The sequence below is a fragment of the Paralichthys olivaceus genome, chromosome 4, assembly GCF_024713975.1.
Source record: "Paralichthys olivaceus isolate ysfri-2021 chromosome 4, ASM2471397v2, whole genome shotgun sequence".
Classification (NCBI taxonomy): Eukaryota; Metazoa; Chordata; class Actinopteri; order Pleuronectiformes; family Paralichthyidae; genus Paralichthys; species Paralichthys olivaceus.
Window position 1 is genome coordinate 20,910,672 of NC_091096.1, and position 21,228 is coordinate 20,931,899.

At 40.1% G+C, this 21,228-nt stretch overlaps 1 protein-coding gene across 2 annotated transcripts; it reads right to left on the bottom strand.

Moving 5' to 3' along the window:
- Window positions 1–946: 946 nt before the first annotated feature.
- piwil2 (piwi-like RNA-mediated gene silencing 2) lies at window positions 947–16,323 on the bottom strand. Of its 2 annotated transcripts, none has more exons than XM_020094094.2 (24): window positions 16,167–16,323; window positions 14,628–15,085; window positions 14,423–14,528; window positions 13,856–13,967; window positions 13,171–13,349; window positions 12,868–12,955; window positions 12,557–12,667; window positions 12,134–12,251; window positions 11,776–11,900; window positions 10,659–10,739; window positions 10,454–10,567; window positions 9,568–9,756; window positions 9,334–9,418; window positions 8,883–8,975; window positions 6,890–7,030; window positions 6,597–6,710; window positions 5,666–5,854; window positions 4,812–4,913; window positions 4,584–4,700; window positions 4,165–4,253; window positions 3,760–3,865; window positions 3,275–3,528; window positions 2,664–2,771; window positions 947–1,745 (listed from the first exon to the last, which is right to left on the bottom strand). In XM_020094094.2, exons 2-24 carry the CDS (start codon window positions 15,039–15,041, stop codon window positions 1,589–1,591), a joined length of 3,192 nt encoding a protein of 1,063 aa, XP_019949653.2. In that variant the 5' UTR covers window positions 15,042–15,085; window positions 16,167–16,323; the 3' UTR covers window positions 947–1,588. The 2 variants fall into 2 exon arrangements, with proteins under 2 accessions (XP_019949653.2, XP_069380280.1); XM_069524179.1 differs by having other exon boundaries at window positions 14,628–15,052; window positions 16,167–16,315.
- Between the last annotated feature and the right edge of the window lie 4,905 nt (window positions 16,324–21,228).

The following is a 21,228-nucleotide window of genomic DNA, read 5'->3' on the forward strand; positions in this document are numbered from 1 at the left end:
GACAAATAATATTTTTTCTTCATCAGTCCAAGGTTCGTTCAGCTCTTTATCCTTTCACCCTCCTCCTCCTCACACAAAACACACAGGACCATTTGGACCAGAATCTACATCACATTATCCAAACTGTTTCTGGATCTGTGTACAATTATCAGCATCTGGACAAAAATACTGCTCAGCCAGTAGGGGGCAGTATGATCACCACTTTCGTATTTTTGGCAAAAAGATTTTCCTCTCACTCCAAACAAGAGAAAACTTGAAGCTGCCTGCATCAAGATCTTTGGGTTCTTCATGGAGGAGCAAACTGTTCTGTTGTGTAAATGGATCATGCACTTGTAGGTGATGCCATTTGATTGCACTTCCTTAAATAGTGATGCTAAATGGAGAACAAGATCCCATATAATCCTTCAACTTGTTAAAACTGAACGGGCGGAAGATACAAACAATAGAAGAAATCTCATGTGATAATGACTGATGAAGATTGCTTCCATTCATTATGATAGCCTGACCAAAACCTCATTCCTAACCTTAACTATGACAAATTCATTTGCCATTATTAAGTTGTAAATATTTTTTTCTTTCAAAGTAAAAGTTAACTCCCACAATCCCTTTGTGTGCCAAGTATGCCTCTCAGCTGCAACAGTGTGGCTTCCTTTCATCTGGCAAATCTGCGTAGTTGTGTGTATGTCACATCCCCAGCTCAATGTTGGACAAAGGCAGGAAGACCTCATCGATGGGACATGACGCTGTTCCAAAGCCAGACCTTTATTTGGCGAGAAAATCCTCAGACATGATAAAAATCATTGTCTTCTGGTCATAATTCTGTCTACTCTGTGCTAGCAGCAATCTGACAGTTGAATCATCTCCTGACGTTGACATTCACTTTGTTTGTTAGTGTGGTGTTGTGGTGTCTGGCACAGAGCACACAGTGCGCAGGTGGGAGCAGAGGTGTAAAAAGGAAAGAGGTTTATTGAAACAGTGTAGTTCTCCGTATTTTGGTGGAAAATGTGTCTTACAAGCTGTAACGAGAATAGCTGTGTCAGAATCATGTCTGCTGAAAAGTCACTCAACTGCACAATAAGTAACTAACTAAGTAAATACCAAGAACAAACTCAACACTTGCAGAAAATATGCAGTCGTAGTTATATAATGCTTAAAATGTAAATAAACTATCACAATTAAACTCTCCAACCAGTGGGTGAAATGGGCATCAAAAACAAACTATAGTATAATCCCATGTAACTCTACAGGCAGTCATGACATAATAATGCTTAAAATACAAATAAAAATATTAATTAAACCTTCCCAAACCAGTGGATTAAATCTGTATAAAAGAATAACAGAATATTCCTACACACTTCTACATACAGACTGGCTTTAAACATTTTTACTGTTAACGTGGGAGATGTCTGATAAAGCCTGTGAACTATCTAGTATCCAAATTTGTAAAGGTTAAAGTGCCACATGTCAATATTGAATCCCTCATTAATACAAATGAGTTATTGTCATTCTCAGCTTTCCGTACTGTCTCTCTTCATAGCTGATTTTGCTGTAACCTGAGTAGTTTGTTTGTGGCAGCGACTGGTGCAGCTCAAAGGAAAAAGAGCTTGTCTGATAGCTGGATGGCTGGCTCCGAGTGCAGGAACTGGCCAGATAGGAAAGCCAGTTTGTGGGCGTACTTGCATGGTGCTGGAACACGAATGGTGCCCGGCCAGTTCCAGTACAAATGGCACATCTTGAAAGTCAGCCTGGTGTTTGGACAAAACAAAATTGCAAATTTGTTTCAGAACTGATTAAACAATGACTTTACACATTTCCATTTCACTGACCTGAAGATATACCAAACAATACATACAATAACAGCAACATTTAACTACACACAAATAAAGAGGTGTTTTCCCCAGATCATTGTTTTTCAGTTTCTGTTAGTGACAGACTTCTGTTCCTCATTTGTAATGCAGTTTTCTTTTTGCATACCCAGCTGCTGTTTATATTACCTCTTTTTACACCAAGATTGGAAGGTATACACTAGTTTTTATTAACATGGGTAAACCTGCCAAAAAAACAATTGACTCCCTTCCCATTGTCGGTATAGGAGTTTCTCTGTTTTCCCCCTGGTGAGTCATGTCACAAACACAACGGAAACAAGCTCATTAGAATCCAAACGGTCTTTCCTGTTTGGTTTCTGATGAGTTTGTCTTGCACAAAACAAAGACAATTGCTAATGTACTTTGTTCCCAAGATTTAGAAAACAATAAGTACACAAACTTTAATGGCTATTCATGCACCAATGCCCAAGAGTTCAATGCATGTGGTCACGCCAGAATTGGTGAATGCAATTGTGGAAGAGCTGAGACCACTTATGATTGGATCTCACTTTACCGCTCTTTCTCCAAATGAACATACTTGTTTTCAAGAAGACCAAATAAAGTTGTTTTCTCAGTCTGAGTTTACACGTGATCTGTAATTGTAGCCACCACCAATGCATTTCCTCAGGGATCTTGATTTGCTCAACTTTTGTTCTGGTCAAATATATTCTAAATATTTAAAAGCTGGTGAACAAATTATTTACTCATCCACTCATACTGAATTGGCTTAATGTTATGAATCTATATGAGCACGAGGTAGAATGATACTCAGTGGAAAAGAAAATGTTTTATCACTACCTTTGCAAATGGTCTGGTGAGAGGTTTGCTGTGTTGTACAAAGAGATGTAGTGTGTTGGAAGTCCACAGCCCTGGCGAATATGATGTGCCATCAGATAGAAGTCCACCCTGAATAAATAAAAATCATTTCATGGTTAGGAATGTTGTGTAGCCAACATCAGATACACTGAGTCTTTGATGGTTGCCTTATCAAAGTGCACATATTTACTACTGTTGCCAGGAGTTGGGGCTGAAGATTTTTGATATACACAAGTAAAAAACACGGATACAAACCAGTGCCCCTCTTCTGCTACCCTGTGATGTTGACCTCTCCTGTCTTCGAGTATCAATTACAATATTTTCATGATATGCTGACGTGAATTTAATTCTGTAGCATATTCAGCCCCCACACAAACCATCTCAATCTGCTTTGTCGGCCATCTATGGCCTAAAGTTGGATTCAGACTGAAACCACTGCATTAAGTTATAACTTTTCTAATTCTTTAACAGAATCGATTGCTTTTTGCACAGTGGAGTTTTTTGTTCCATTTGGCCTCTGATAAACCTTCTCATTGTGTTCAAACTAAGAGCTTAAACAAGGATCCACTGACAACATATTCACATGGACTGACCAGTCTTTCTGGGTGAGGGTGTGATCCAGAATAGTCCCAGGTGGAGGAGTGCCAAAACTGTTTGAAGTGCAGGAGTACAGGGTGGTGCTGATGCGCTTTTGAACCACAATGAAGACTAGCTTTGGCTCATAGCTGGGGAAGTTCTCAAAGCATTTGATCAGCTGTGGGATCTCATACTGCTCCACGGTCTTCAGCTGGCCGTCTGACACACCATCCCGGTACACAACAATCTTATCTGGCAAGTTGTGGTTGACCTGTACAGACAAACATTCACAGGAGTTATATAGATGTTGGTAATTAAACTAAAGTTGTGCAATTTTCATTCAGTCTAAACATTCCCTGTCTGCATTTAAACCTATCACAACAAATTTACTTTATCCAGTTATCTTTAGACAAAGATTGCAACAATACTTTGATCAAGACTCTGAACAAGATGAGAGGAACAGAGAAGACAAGAAAGAGAAGATCCCAGTGGTGGAATCTACCTCGTAGTACTTCTGCAATGCAGCCAGTAAGCAAACTCTGAAGCCCTTGATCAGTTCCTCAGTGGGTGTCTGGAAAGTTACTCTTGAGTACCAGCGGGTCAGTGAGCTGGAGAAGAAAACATCAAATGCAGTTGTTGTTGAGATAGCAACACAGATTTTTACAAGCAGTGCAAGAGAGAAGTGGAACATGTGGTTATTCTGTTAACACAAACATTTATACCACTAACATTTATGGTTTGTCTGCACAAATCTGCTGGTTCCATTTATATAAGAAGAAACTCAAAGCTTTTCTGCATGGTGCAATCCTGCTACACGTTATACAGGTTGCACTCTGTGTTCCATGAGACAGATTACACACAACTACAGAGAAAACAAATCTAAATAAAACAAAGAAAAATGTTTTACCTGTTCACACTTGCAACAAAGCCCATGATAGACTGGTGTTTCTTGCTGGTGTCATGGTGGACATCGACTCCAACAACCATCAAGTTTTTCTACTCAAGACAGAGGTTCATTATATCTCCATCCACTGCAATGTTACAATCTCTTGATTCGAAATGAATCTGAACAATTTGGCCTTCAAATATAGTGCATCATTTCCAGAGTACCCACCATGATATTTGCCTCATTGTTCAGTCCCAATAGATAAACCGTGATCTTCCTGTGCTTTTAAGAGTTGATGAGTTTGAGTTGTACTTAATGTTGCAGACTACTATTACTATGTGATAACCATTTGATTCCAGAGGCCAGACTTCAGACTTGCAGACTAATAGACAGAAATCTGTTTGAGCAACAGAGCTCCTCAGTCCCTGCACGATGCTCACCAGAGGGATGTTGACGGTCCACAGCTCTCCTCCTAACTTGCTGTTCATCTGCAGGAGTATCTTTTGGGCAATGCTCCTCAGCTTCTGTTGCTGGGAAATTGTCCGGACGTTGATGGCCTGACGATGACAAGTGATAAAAAGAATGTACCATCCTTTGGTTACATTTGTATTTTGTTTTCTTGTCAAATATTAAAAAAACAAAACACTCCAACTTCAATCACTACAAACCTGGGATGGGATAGGACTTTTAATGCAGCAGAGCTTCTTTATGGCACTGTACAGATCGTCTCTGTTGCCGACAATGACACACACTACTAGCTGCATGTTGGGCTGCAAAAGAGATGACAAATAAAGATCTACAAAACTAGACTGTAGCTTTGCCTCAATGGCTCCACACAATCAATAGTTTTACATGGTCAAAAAAGAACCTTGAGCAGATATATAGATTTCTCTCTTGCCTGCTGAAAAACCACAGCATTCAAAGATGGCCAAAATGATAATTGTAAAAGGGAAACTACATTAAGTCGTGTTTTGGATTGTACATGGTTTTCCATCTGCCTGGAGAAAACACTTTCATAAAATAATAAGCAGAGACATCAGTGCAGTTTGGACTAAAGAGGCTGAAAACATGCAAAAGTATTTAGAGCTTTACAGTTCACAGTTGCTACGGTTGCCCCTGGTAACCAGACAGGAACGACTGTCAATCATTTTCTGTTCTGCAGCAACAACAGTTGCGCAGTTAAAAATAGAGACATAACTCAACTTTCAGATTCCAGTAGCTGCTATTTAGTCACAATGGGTTTGTCTGTGGATGGAGGGATGAGGGCATTATATGGAGGTATGAATATCTAATTACTTATAAATCTATAATTTCTGCAGCCAATGTACAGTATTCTAAACTACCATTTAGCCAATATTCCTCTGTATGACATCAAATGTCAGAAATGCAAACTCCTCATTTGCTGTAAATTAGGTTTAGCTCCATTATGAATTCTCCAAGTTGCATTTAAATCTCAACATTTGCCTCTTAGTGCTGGACTTGTTATTTAACTAGGGTTAAATTGTACGGTTTAATGTCATACCTCACTGGTGAGCTGACAATGGATGCTCTTGACATAACTCTCAGTGCGATCATCCTTTAGCTCCACACGAATGGGTGGTTCCAGTCGCAGCCCAATAGGTCCGGCTACCTTTTTAAAGGTGGAGACCAGCTCCTCAGCCTGGTCGGCACAGCGCCGGGGGTAGAAGATAGCCCAGATGTTCAAGGGGATCTAAGGAGTAAGACGAGTCAGATGAAGAAACAAAGCAACACAGTCAGCTTAAAGATTTCAGAATAGATAAAGAGTGGTTAGCTCATCTAAGTTACCACTTTCACGCCAGTTGTTCGACTTCCAAACTCAGTGCTGACATGTTGATTCTGTTGCTACACACTGATGTTTGAGGAGGGCAGATATAAACTATGACCACCATCACTAGAAACAGAGTTTGGGAATTAAGACGACAATAAGCCAGCTATCGACTCTTGGAAAAGTTACCGCCCTGTGGTTGTATGCCTTCACCAACCAGTGCAATTTAGATACAATCCAGACTTACATGAGGTCACCACGACCCCTTGAATATAATGAACTAATCTTTGAGTCCAAGCGAAAACTGAAATTCCCTAAAGGCAGACACGAGATGAAATGTTCAAGAGGCAAAATCTCGGTTTTTGTGACCTAAACGTTTGATTTTAAACATTTGTGTCAAAGTGATTGTTGAGGTGCCCTTAAGGTGTTCACAAGGCTGAACAAAAAGGGTTTTGAGAGGACACACTGAACAGTCCATCCTTGAGTCCAACTAAATGTTTGTTTCGAATTTGAAGAAATTTCCTTAGGGCAAAAAGATGTGTTCACATTCACAAGAATGGGACGGACAGACTGGAAAATGTTATTTCAACTTTCCAGTTGTTATTTTTCTTTTTACAATTACAGTTTAATTATGTTATTCAAAAAAAGATTACTCTCATACACTCACAGAACTGATTGAGGGATCCCTGACAATCTCTCTGGACCAGGACACATCAGCACCCGTGGTAAAAGACGAAGACTGCAGGCAGATGGTTTCAAGAGGCAGAGTTCTACCTTTAAACTGTACCAAAGGAAACAAATACACAAGATAATGTCAAAAATGTCAGTGAGCTACCGTGAAAAAATGAATTCACTGCATTGTGAGACTAAAAGGATAGGGTTTGATCTTGGACAAATATTAATCATGTTATATCATTGTTTTGGCTGTCAACAAAACTATTAAGTGCTCTATATTCTTACCACGAGGACTTCCGAGTGAATATCCAGTCCCCATCGGCTGAGCTCCTTCACACTCTCAGGGTTAGTGCTGATGTTCTTTAGAAGTTGTTTTATTGAGTGGGTGTGCTGCTCACTGCTCACATTGATGTGCATGGTCAAGTCCTACAATAAACGAAAAATATAGTCTCAGTAAGTGTGCAGTCAGGGTTTTCAAAGGTTTAATTATTACCAGTTTCTATAAAAATATTTACAAACCTCCCGCTGATACAGATGCAGGACAGATAATACCGTATACCACGGTAAAATGTGGAGACGGTATGAAGGTATCAAAATTTGGATACCGCCCAATCCTACTACTCGGTCACAAAAATTGTTGTCAGTATGGGAATACTATACTGAATACTATATTCAAGTCTTCAGAGACTGATAGCTGCAAACTATACAAAGCCGAATTCACATCGAATCAAAATAAATCATCAACAGATTAATCAATTCTCAAAATTATCTTTAGTTGCAGCCCTAGATGGAGATGAAATTTCTGATCTTCTACAGTGACACAATAAGACATGTCATGTTTGACTGGGATATTCTGACCAATGTTAAAAACCTGTCAATAAGGATTTAGCTCCTGGGGTTTTCTCCCGGGAGAGTGGATTGTTCCCTTACCCAGGTGGACAACCAGTTCAAAGATAAAAGAAGCCTTCCCCATTTACAATTCCTCACATACAAAGTGGATGGGTCACCATGTACTGGTTTGCCTTGGAATAGTTTGATGGTCTTGGTCGGTGTATTTCTGAGGATCTGCAGTATCAGCAGCAATATTTTCAAAAATGACAGTCACCGAAGAACAGGGCTCGACATTCAAACACAAACATGATTGATTTTAACAACAGCGCATCGCAAGATGGCTGTGCCCGACAAGCTGCAGCTACAAAACTTCACACAGGATCATCTTGTGGGAGTATTTTAGAAACAGTCTCAAACTCTGCACAGTAGCAGTAACTAATCACCCAAGTGACTTCACGTGCAGCAATGTATGGTCACATGAAGCATAAACATCTGAGTGCGTATTTATGCACCACTGCTGTTCATAGTCATGTAATGTTTCCTTTAACCACCACGTATGAGTGAAATAAATGGCTTAAATGAACATTACAGTCTATTTTCCATGCTGACGCAAAAAAACCCCCGGAAACATTTGCTATTAATTTGTTGAACTGCATATGATTACCTCAATGACTAAAGAAATCCAACTCAAACCTAGTTTATGTTTTAACTCACAGTCTTCAGTATCAATTTGCCAGCTCAGTGAAAAAAGGTTCTTGTTACACAGTAATTCAATTCCAGTATAATACCCTGCAATAAATCCTCCTGTAATGAGGATTATAATGATGAGTTTTTATTAGAGGTGTTGATTTATTTTAATAGTCACATTTGAGGCCGTAATTTGTGAAATGGATAATACAGAGAAGTGTTCCTAATGTTTTTATTTTGTCAACCTTCATTAATATGAATGGGATGGAAAACTTTCTCTCAGTACAACCTAGTACAGTGGAACAGCAGCACACATTAATTTAAAAGGTACAGTGTGTAGAATTTAGTGATATCTACACACTGGACCTTTAATATGAAATTTAAAATGCATCAACACCCCTTAATTATATTAAATTAAAACTGAATGTGAAAATCATCATGAAGGGAGGAGGGAGGATTTAGTACAGGTCTATTGTTTAATCATGCATTAGCGAATGCATTTGTTAAAGGAATCTTTAGAACTTGTGGTCCAGCATTTTATTACTAACTAGAGTCTCATCAACACAGTGACAGGGAAATTAAACTATGATGAGATACTACTACAGCAGTGACTAACTGGGCTGAACATTATTAAAAACTTGCTTTGACTCATTTATGTTTTTACAGCTGCTAAGTGAAGAATTGTTACTGAAGTTGTAAGATTAGATTGACTGAAGATTAAATTGAAGTTGTAACAACAGAACAAGAACATCAAATTTACCTTCATAGCTCGGAAGTCCTTCCTCATTTTCTCAGGGATTCCCGTCATGAAGGAAAGCTCTGGCACTAAAAGTATCTCTCCAGTAATGATTTGCTGTAATAAACAAAAACATGTGTTTTTCTTGGTATCATTATATTCCTTGTGGACCAATGGAAAACCTACAGTATTCATTTGTGCGAGTATTAATTTCATCTACTGTTCATGGAAAACTCTTTTTCCCCTTTTATGAGGGACAGCTGTTATGAGCAATTATTTTATACATTTTAGTGCATTTACAAGGCCTCGCTAGATCCAACAGAATGCAGGCCTCTTTGTAGCCACAAGGTGGCGCACTGACGCAACAATTCAGGTCACATCAGCTGAGCGCTCCACTGTCAAGCAGTTAAGTAAAGACAAATTCAGTTCAGTCATGATGAAACCTGACTGTTGCTTCTTATAAGAGCGGTTTTACCTTCCCTCCGGGCTTGGACCGCTCCTTCGGCCGATGCATGAGAAGGGGTTGGTCCATCTCTTTGATTGTGATCCCATAGTTCTTGCTGTTAAAATGTAGATTGTTAATGCAACAGCCCGTATAAGGAAGACTTTCATTGCTGCTCTGAAATAGGCTGCCACAATTTAAATGCATTAACACTGTAATTCAATATTTTCCTCCTCAGTTCCAAGTCCATGATAAGAGCAGTCTCACCTGTAGTATTCCACAAAGGTGGTTTTTGTGCCATCCATCAAAGTGAAGGTGTCTCTAGGCGACTTGTTCCACTCAATGCCATCAATGCGGTATGTGCGGTTGTTGTAGCGGGTGATGACGATGCTGCCGATCAGTTCTTTAGTGCATTCGTCTTGGAAGTTCTCCCTGCTCTGTTGGTACAACACGTTCCTGGCAGAGAGCAAGAGCCACAAGTCAGTTTTCCACTTTTCTTTTAAATACAAGGCCCAGTACCTTGTTTTTTTACCTTTTCTTTTCAAACAGAAAGGGCATAGCCATGGCAAGATTGTTTTTTTAATAATCTATAGAACAAAATAAGCCTGTTGCATTAGTCAAGTCGCTGCCCTTCAACTCACCCCTTCCTCCGCACACACTCATAGAGGGTACTGTTATAGTAGTCAAGGTTTTCACATTTCTGTCTCTGAGGACAAGAATGTCAAACGTAGTTTTTAAATATGTATGACTACATCACAGTATGTGACATTTATATAGCTCTGTGTGGCTTGGTGATGGTATATTCAATGTTTAAACATGCATGAGCATGTCCAAGTACCCTCATAGAAAGTCAAAGATGCACTCCTCATTTTATTTTAGTATCCAATGGGATCCCCTCACCCCAAAACAATTTGAATCAGGAGACTTCCTCACAGCTCCCAGATTACTTGCAATGAAAAGACAAACTGTGATTCTTAAAAAAAAGTTAATGTATGTAACAACATTTTTTTATTGAAAAATTATTCAATTAAACTTTTAGAAACGATCTTGCACTTAATTTAAACAGCAAAATGCTCGACTTGAAAATATACCAACATTTCCGTGAACTCGCCAATACTGTTGATGATGTTTTAGATTTGCTGTGTGAACTCACATGACGTCCAGCACAGAGTCATTCCTCAAGACTTTGTGAGTCACATCCACACACAGGTACAGGCCTCCGTCTGTGCGCTTGATGCATGTTGAATAGCCTGGCCACACTTGAAGCCTAAACAAACAGACAAATAGATGATGAGATGACTGCATAGGTCATGATGTTAGTGGTGCCCTATTATGTTAAACTTCAACACAGTACTAACCGATGTTTTCCAAGAATGACTGCGCTCTCTGGATCGTAATGATTTCGGCCCACCAACTTCAGTCCAACCATTTTCATTACCCTTTGAAAACAAGAACAACACAGGGTCATGTCCCGTCATCAAACCATCCAACTAGTAACATGAGTAAGATGGTTGTGATAAGTACGATTATTTCATTGACATACAGCAGTCTGGTTGTGCGTGGAAAAGATCAGTAGAACACAGCTGTATGCAGATGTTTGACACCTGTGGACAAATTAAATTTGAGGTACCTTTTCTTGAAATGCTAATCTATTCGATTTGGCACCAAACTATAATATGTCTAAAAAAGTCAGATGTTCATTAACAATTTAGGTCTACTGTTCAAAATGCCTCGTACTTGATGAATGACTGGTGCACCAGTAGGAGGGACCTATGTATCTGGCAGTATATGCATGCCTAATTCTGCACTTACGAAAGTCCTTAAGACATTTGCACTACTTCTACCTTTGCACATTTTTTCACTGTCTTTACAGCCATGCAATTTGTGAAATAAAGACATGTAAGACATCACACTGAATCTTTAGTTTTTCTCTGACCACCTCATCAGAAAAGATGACAAACACATTTTTCAAGACGCAGCTCAATCTATGCGTACCAAAATGCCACACAGAAATGACAGTTTAAACCAAGCTCCTTGACGATAACCACCAAAAATATTCTGGAAAAATAGAGCAGCATTTAAGAAAAACTGTTTTTAAGTACTGCATTAGCCCAAACTTTTGCACATGCTATAAATAGTTTATTTCTCCCATTTATTAAACTTTAAAGTTCATGAAATAAAAAGTAGCAGAACACTTCCATTTGAATAAAGTCTCCATTTTTAATATCCGTTTGCTTCAGAAGTTTCTCTGTAAAATATGGAATTTGTACAGAGGTATCTGCATAAATCTGAATCTTAATGGCTGTTAAATTGGATTAGACATACAGAGAACAAACAGCACATTTATAGCAATGGCCACAGTTGAATGCAAGAAAATGGTCCTTAAATAACTATCCTAAATTGAATCACATACTGACCAACATGTATTTCAAAAATAATAACGTGTATAATTTATATATTTTAAAAAGAAGATACCTCCTGAGCACCACATTGTAGAACGGGATGCATAGATCTGAGTTGGGATGCAGAATCTTTGTCATCTGAATTTGTACTCGTATTTCTTCGTTATCCGTCCGTCTCAGACTCTTGAGGTGAACCACCTGTGTGCCATATAAAGAAGGGTACTCGTGTTAGATCTGGCCATTGTCAATGATTTTGGATTGGGCAGTGAAGAGAAAATCAGTCACACTTCTCAAAACATTCTAGTAGGTTGACGGACGATAAAAGAAATTCAGTTATGTACATACAGTAACAATTAAATCAACTAAAAATTACAAATCTTCAATTAACACATTAGTCAAACAAGCACAAAAATAATCACTGTGATACCCACGTTATCCAGCTTTACAGGCAGGTACAGTATGGAGCCATCAAAAGCCACTACGTCCCCTGTGGTTGAGCGGTGATCTTTCATCATGCCGAAACGCATCGCCATTGATTCAACATTTGGACTGAAAAATACATGATCAGAAATGCACTTGACTTCTAAGAATACATCCATAAAGTATTGAGTGACTTCCTCAATTCTGATTTGGAACAACACTGTGGCACTAAACATGTCTCCTCTTCCTTAACAGTCATGCTTTGGTTTCCATTTAGCTTTGTTTCACATTTTGGTTCAAAATTAATTTCAACATTCAACCATGTTCTGATTAAACTTTTACACATTCAATTTTGGAATAAGTTCCACCAGTAATTTGTTGGATTTTTGCTGAAAAGAGAAAAAAAATCTAAATCAATAACACACGTTACTTACGTGAATGTGACGTGGTACTGATAAACAGCTTCATTCTTGCAGGCAATCGAGATGTGGTTTGAGCCAATAGTTATTGGAGCTCCTTTTGTTCCAGCCTTTATTAGTGGCTCACTGACCAGAGGAGAATGGACATTCACAAACGGGTCAACTGATCAAATGCAAAAACTCATCAGACCCACATTAATTGCAGAAATGACAGATTTAGGATTTTAAACATGTTTGCATCCCGTCTCTTAACCACCTGCCTGGGGGTCAGCTTGGTGTTTCAGGTTCCTTGGGAGGTAAATGAGAAAGAGAGATAGTATACTCACGAGTCTGACTCCATTTTCAGCTCTTTTGTTGCTTGTGCAAAAGAAGAAAGCTCCAGGACATCTTGGGTGGTGGGCACAAGGGGCATGGCTGTGTCACATGATTTATGTTTCATTAGACAATTTATTGATGGAGTTCACATGTTTTTACTCAAACCATGAGCTCATACATCGGAGAAGCTGCAGATTAAACTTTCTTGCCATTTTTAACTACTTTATTATTCAAAAGCATTAATATCTACTTTAACCCATCTTAAAGAAAGAATGTCCCTGAATAGGGAGAATCATTTCTCAAAGTTTCCCTACCTGCATGGGAAGGCTGAGAGTGTGGGGCTGGTTGTGGTTCAGAGGCAAAAGAAAACGGCCCAACACAACCTGGAGGGAAAGAAGGAAGTACAGGGCGTCCTCTTCCTACTCCAAGCTGGGGCATCGCTGCTCTTCCAAGTCCAACCATAGTGTGTGGGGACAAACCTTGTCCAAGGAAACTGTAATAGGTCAAATTACACAGAAGCCAGGGTTACACATCACAATTTATATTGAGAATAATTGCCAGAGTTCAAAATATTGGTACAGGCTACGTTTATGCAAAGACAGATATTTTTAAGATCCAACAAGAAACTCTCGACATAACTGTAATATCTGTCGACCTTGAGGAGTCTGAAGCTGATCTCACACTTTTACATGAACAAACGTTCCCCACATACGACAGCACTCCTTCAATTCGACTGACCATGTCTACAAAAGCTACAGAGTGAAAGAAGCATGTCAAAGCCAAACATGCAATGTCTGCACTGTATCTGTAAACCTGATGACAACAGACTTTAATCTAGAGGAAGCTGTTGATTAGACTTCATGGTCACTACGAAGACCTGGTCTTATAAAATAACATCACAATATTTTTCCAAATCTTTTCTTCTTGACATAATCAGGTGTTGGCAGTAAATCCTGTTAATCAATAAATCTAATAATAATTAATTCCTCAGTTTCCTACCTGCGTCCTCTTCCAATCACCTCCTCAGGTTGGCCAACACTCTCTGGGCTACTGAAACCAGCTGGAGCATCTTGCAGCTTCAACTCTCCCATATCTCCAATTGCTCCTCTTCCTGCAATTAAATTTGCCAAATCAATTCTCGTTCTTCAGCTCATACAGTGGCCAGGGGTGTAATGGCTCTCCAATTTCCAATTGTTTAATCAATATGATATATGATAAGATTGTTTAGTTAATTTAAAAGTCAGCGGTTTCCACTGTATTTGCATTACTTGGTATGTACCCATTGTATGATTGAGCACATAAACTGTTTTGAAGAGTTATATTGCTATTAAGACAAATCTATCCATAACCAAGTGGCATTTAATCCAGTTCTTTCACAAGCTAGTCTTTGTCTGTGTTCCTGTTACTCAGGCTCTGTTGATAGCAAACTGAGTGTGCGTGCAGGTGCACCTATACTACTGGCACAGACTGAATCATTTCTGTGAAAGGCACTGCACAGTAGTTACCAATATTTATCAATTAACCAAGGCCAAATATATATTTAAAATCCAAGTTTTAAATACCAACCAACTGGTAGTGTTCCTCTTCCCCATGAAGTCAAGGAGGGCTCAATGCCCATTCCTCTAAACATGGAGACCAATGTAGATCCTTGACCATGAGTGGGCATGTCAACCTGTAAGCAGAGAAAGATATTTACAATGGGCCACATAATAATATTGAGGAAATTAAAACAAGCAAACGTATAGGAGTGCAGACATGTACTGGTTCCCACCTCTTTTGCTTGCAAAGTCTGGGTCTCTTCTATGAAGCCTGGCGTTGCTGGAGGTGTTGGTCCATGCTGTGGCCCCAGACTAGGCAGGATAGCGCCTCTCGCCAGCCCTACCTTTGGTTCAGCTGCTGGGAGGAGCAGTCCTCTGGCTCGTCCAAATCCTCCATCATCAGACTGCACCAGCAGTCCCCTTGCTTTTCCGAGCACAGGTTCAGTAATGGGTACATTTACGCTTCGTCCTTGTGGGGTATCGCTAGGAATGGGGAAACCTCTGGCTCGTCCTTCACCGGGCCCTTCGGTTGGGAGCAGCAGCCCTCTACTACGTCCCAGAGCCAGCGCCTCGGGCTGTAGTCCTCTTCCACGCCCCAGCCAAGGAACGCCCAGCATACCATGAAACTCTGGCTTGTTGGGATCCATTCACTCAACTTCTGATCCCACCAGTTGAAACCAAAAGGGATAAACTAAAGGGAACGACCCATTGGATAAAGGTTAATGTGTGATTCTCACACTACAGCAAGAAACGAGGTCATTTCATGTCAAGTCATTACACTTTTGTGCTGCACTGTCACAGATATTCAGGCTTAAAATTGGACACAACCGGCAGGTTGAAGGACCTAAGTGAAGAGAATAAATTCTCAAGACCAAAAACATTTGATGGACTCAGTTGCCGAGGGACCATATATTTGTGCAATCACCCAACTACTGGAGTAGTAGTGGAGTGAGGAAGACTTCTCATACAATTGAAGCGTTTGTTCCAATCTCAATTTTTTGTAACTGGTCAAATTTCCAGCAAATGTATTTTATAATAACCCCCTCAGTGGCCATTCTTAAGATCTTTTAGTCTGTGGTGCAGTAACTGCGTGTTTGCTGGACTCCTGCAGGTTTGTCCTGTCACATGGTGCAACTACATCCAAGTGTCAGGGTGGTGTGGGGAGGCTGATGGAGCTGGTCCATGAGGAGGCAGAGTTCCATCTCTGGACTCCAGTGCTGGACATGGTCTCTTCAACATGTGATGCTAACAAAGTCTGGAGATGGACTCAAGTCTTATCTTCATTAACACAAATTGATCAGGTTTCAATTACTGTCAGTACATTAACTTAGCCCAGAGAACTGTTCAAAGTTAATTTCTAATTAAAAATGTAAGTCAAGAGGGGAAATATAAAGACAGTCGATGATCGTCACGTTAACCAGACATGATGATGGCGCCTGACGTTAACAGCACAGCCTCCATCTTTGTGAAGGGCTCGGTCAAGGTCTCTCAACACTTGGGGAATAATAATTATCCATCAATTCACGAGTTAACTAAGTGAACTGACTGTGGATAGACATTCATGTAAATGCGCGACATGTGCTATTGGAATTGGTTTCCTACCGAACATTAGCAGGAGCTAGCTAGGTGGGGACACACGTGCTGCTGGAAAATGACAGAGCCGACGCGGACGAACACAAGTTGGGGATAAAACTGGGCAGAAAGCCTCTCAGGCAGTTTCCTGCGAGACACAAAACAATGTTAGCGAGCAGAGCTGCGACAGAACAACTTACATGTAGGCGACAGATGCGTGGCTCCAGGAAATAGACGGTGACCGGCTCCGCATGAAGCTACTCCCTGGCACAGGCTCCACAGGTCGACCGGTGGCACGTGCCCCCCTCCCCCCATCTCCTGATTGGATAATCAATCAAGCTCGTGCAGTAAGGCATTGGTTTACTGCACCTGTCAATCTTCTCATGTCAAGTCACTGGGGAACAGCTTCACCGCCCTCTGCTGGTGACTTCTGCAGGCTGCACCCGTGGAAACAAAATAAAATAATTAATTACATCTTCATAAAGCACAATCACAACAACACAGCAGATGAATTACTCATAATAAATAATAATAATAATAATAATAATAATAAAGACAGCATGTGAATAAAGATATCTGTATTCATTAGATCGCCTGCAAGTTATTTCATTAAAATCTTTCCACAGGAGTTTTATTTTCCGAGGCTGTTATTCAGCAGTGGCCAATTACGGCCCACTAGAGTCACAGGGGCATGGGGTGTATTTTTAGGAAGCTTGCTGGTGCTGAATATTATGTTTGACAAGCTCAACCATATGGTGCCTTTATCTCAAATCTACTGATATTGGAGCTGCTCACTAATTTTCACACACTCAGCCAATTATATCTCTGATCAAACACTTCTACATGAGCCAACTAATATGTGCACTCATTATTATAACTACTAGGTTTAGTTCTCAGTTTCAACAGGGGTGAGACTGTGCCATACACATACATTATCTGTCATATTTAAATACTTGAGGCAATGCTAAAAGTTGTTAGTGTGTGATTACTACAAAAACGGACACAAACATGTGATCTATGCTTAGACAGTCCTTTGGAACTGTCCCTGCCATTTATGACACTCATGAGGAATTAAGTCTTGATGATGGCTTTCCAAAAAGGCGAAACTAAAAAGATAAAGGATTGAAGAGAAGCAGTCGATTGAAGTGATCATAGCTTTCTGTCTCTTTGTTATATTTAAGAAATATAATGAATGTCAGCAGAGATGGTCATGCATTCTTAAAAGAACCGAAACCCACACAGCTTTAGTTTTCAGGTCACCGGTCAGGCATATTGGCAATTAGTCTTAGACGCTTCTGGGATGGTCCCAGAAGTATCGAGGTGATGACTTTGTGCTGGCACCTGCTCTTTGCAGACAAATGCTTCTTTTATATTAACTAGGCTTCTTTTGGGAAGTGACCAGATGGGATGGTGTGTCTCACTGCTGTCAGATTAACACTCCTGAAGTCCACTTTTAAAAACTAAATGGAAAACACTTATTACGAGATAGTTAATATTTTAATCATTAAAATGTTCTTTCTATTTCATCTTTTTCAAAGTCAGTCTTTAACAGACTCCAGTTCATCCTTGGTGTCTGAAGGACAACATGACATTAAAAGCAAAAAATAAAAGGGAACCAGATAAGGCTTAGTAATGAATTTGTTATTAAAGGAGGTAATGCCATCTATTGACCTGATGAACAAACTGTAACAGACGGAGAAATCAAATTAACCTTCTCTAACGAATGTAAACACCATCAGCATCAAGAACCAGCGAGAGCAGAAATCCACAAATTCTGTGTTGTTATGGCAATTTCAACTTGTTAACTCACTGCTCACTGAGCACACCCTGTGATTCTGAATAAGTGTCTCAGCTAAATATATAAATGTAAAACTGCGAGTCTCGTTTCAGATTCATGTGGGGTAATCACAATCAGTGATCACTGGGAATAAACTTCTCAACTCAGAGTGGTTGGAGGGCTTTAGACCCCTGTGACGCATCATATGTGATGTGTTTTTGAACAAGGCATGTTCACACCTATTGCCTCATTGGTCAACAGCAGAGATGTGGTGTTGTTTAGACATTAGAATGTTGCTGTCATTAGGTTAGATTAGATATAACTTTATTGATCCTTTTGGGAAGACTCCCTCAGGGAAATTAGAATTCCAGCAGCATTACAGGAAATGAAAACAAATAATAAAAAGAAACTTATAGTAAAAAAGACAGTAGCAGCACACAGGTTGAAAAATGTCACTAAAGAGTTGTGTTGAGATTATTGCACAGTGTCCAGTGTTTAAAACCTATTGCACAGTATCCAGTGTGTTATGTGTAGTGGCTAGTGGCTACTGCTTCTTCCCATCCTCTGTCCTCCTGTTACCCCTCCTCCCCCGAGTGAGGAGTTGTACAGTCTGATGGCAAGAGGGACAAAGGAGTTTTTCAGTCTGTCAGTTCTGTATTTGGGAAGAAGCAGTCTTTTGCTGAATAGGCTCCTCTGGCTGCTGATGATGGTGTGCAGAGGGTGACTGGCGTCATCCATGATGTCATGTTTGCTCCTGTCTCATGTGCATCTTGTAAATTTGCCCTTTTTGTAATCAATCCAGATTTTGAGCTACTGAGCATTAAGACTTAAATGTACCTGGCAGCCAAAACATGTGGCACTTATTTATCAGTTAGAATTAAGCATTCAATTTATTAGATAAATGATGTCGGTCATATGAATATCACCTAAATTCACACTGACCTCACTCGTGGTCACTAGAAACATGTTCAACAGTGAAGAAACAGTGGAAACACTGTGGAGCACAATGTTGCAGAAACATATAAAATGAGTCTGAATCACAAATGAATAATAAGAGAATTCACCTGCAGTCACTTGATCAGCACTGAGCTTAACCATTTCTGATCCTCTCTCTGTTTCATCAGTTGTTTTACCTTAACTTCTCCATTCAGGTTTAACAAATCAATCCTCATAGGGGTGTCAATGAACTAAATAAGTGTTATTAGAATCCACAGGATAATTCAGCCTAAGGTAGGCTGAATTAGTTTAATCACATTTGAAGAAAAGGCCTGCAAGCATTCATTACTTAATTTAATTTATTAAAAACAGCAGCCGGCTGTAATGTTGTGTTATAGAATAAAAAGTCAAGAAACATTTGTTGACATGAAGGCTAAAGGATCTTTTATTGTTATGGCTGAGCAAATGTTATTTTTATTTCATTTATTTTGTAACTTTTTTTGTGTTTTTTTCAAATGACCATTTTCTTTCTTGTTCTGAAACATGTATTTAAGTGTGACCTCATCACAAAACCACCCCAAATAATAAATTACCTTATTAAGCTGTGATCAGTTATACTGTGGATTTAAACAGAAAGTTTCTTCAGACTTCTGAAGTTAAAAAATAATGAAAGTATATAAATGACACTTGTTAGAAAACAGCTGTGTTGTATAATACTGATATTGCCTGTCATTGGGAGGTGATCATCCGCTTCAATCTTAACTTGATCAGCCACATACAAATCCTCTCTGGGTTTTTTCTAGATCATTTCTGTGGCGTTGTACCTCCGGAAAAAAACCTGTTCTTCTGCTCCTCGCTAACATTTTGTTGCCGTGATGGAATTACTTGTCTGTTCCACGGCTCCTGCCCTGTGCCTGATTATGTCTGTTTATTAAGGTCACATTTGCAAATCTCTAATTTGCTGCCAAAGAAAGGAAGATAAACAACGTTTATGGATTGTGAAGTAGGGACAGTCTCCACCTGTCTGCCTTCAGCTGTAATCTACGTCTAAAGAACAAACATTTGACTTCCAATGACTGAGTGATTACATTATGCCAGTCCATGTCAGAGGCACAGATGGGCTCCAAGCCGACATAGTCAGTGGCATCACCTGTCATGTCTAATGCAGCACGCCTGGATGAGACCTGAAGGACTGCGTTTGGCGGTGTGTTCTGACATTTACAAACATCAGGAAAAGATTGACGTGCTGGTGTAATTACAGGTCAAAATGTGAAGCTTGATGGCAGCACGCATCATTCCTGTGAAAGGACATGTTTACTCAATGTTTTGGTTTCATTAAGGTTCTTACTACCCAATTAGAGCCCCTGCGTTCGTGGGCACACATCACTCAGTCACATGGGGCTTGTTTATTGGACAGAGCCTCAGTAACATGACATCCAAACAGGCCGCAGAGGAGTTTGGCAGAGATGGGGGATCAAAACAAGCTTTACATTCTGAGGTCCTTTCTTGTTATCGATTTAAATTAACTTTCGCTTCTGATCTACACCACACCACAGGCTTTTTAAAGGAACACAGGGATCTGTATTTTCAGCTGCTTCAGGCCTGGTGTCATCCCAGATTGCCTGTCAACAAATTAACAAGTAATACCCCAGATATATAATGCAGATCTTTAGTGACAGACCTATCCATACTGAAGACCTGAATGGATGGGATATTGAATGAGCTTGTAAGGCAGGGGTCCAGGGGCCCTTACACATGTGTGTCCTGAGGGGCCATTGTCTCATGACTCGTCTGTACCTGATCGCCTATCACTTCCACAAAGATGAGACCACTCCATCAACTAAAATTTACTGATCCAAAATTCTCTTGTTGTGCTCCTTCCTAAACATCTGTCACATGTTATTCATATCTGTTTAACCCCTCTCATTACCAGACCTACAGTGGGCTGAAAGGGGCACTGAAGAGCTGATAGGTTGCTTTGCATAAGCTCCCAGAGCGCCCCTCAGAGGTTTTCCACCCAGGAAACCTCACCCATCTCCACTGACATGCATCTGTAATATCCTTAGAATAAATTGACTAAATTTTCCCTGACAGCAGGAGGTCTACCAGAAACTGCCAGTGGTCACTGGCATTAATCTGATGCGACAATCATTACCGACCTGTCTGTCAGGCTGAATAGTAAATCTAGGTATATTGAATAAAACACCAAGGCTATAGTGGCTTGCTTCTGAGGAGGGAGGAGCAGCTATATGAAGGAGCAGGAGGAAATAGTGTGTGTGGGAAACAGCACTGGCCCCTTCAGAGCCTGAGGGGACAAACACACCACAGCTGTTGCTGCATGGACGATGATGCATGTAGCCAGAGTCCTGGGAAGCTTTCCCATATGTCCTCGCTGTCTCCCAGCATCATCAGAGCTGCTGGATGCACTGCTCTGATTTGTCTCCAGTGCTTAAATGTGAGGGGGCCAAGGGAACCAAGACAAACAACGTCACATTCCAGAAGTAAATAATACTGTCCACTACAGGAGAAAATGCAATGATGATGATGAT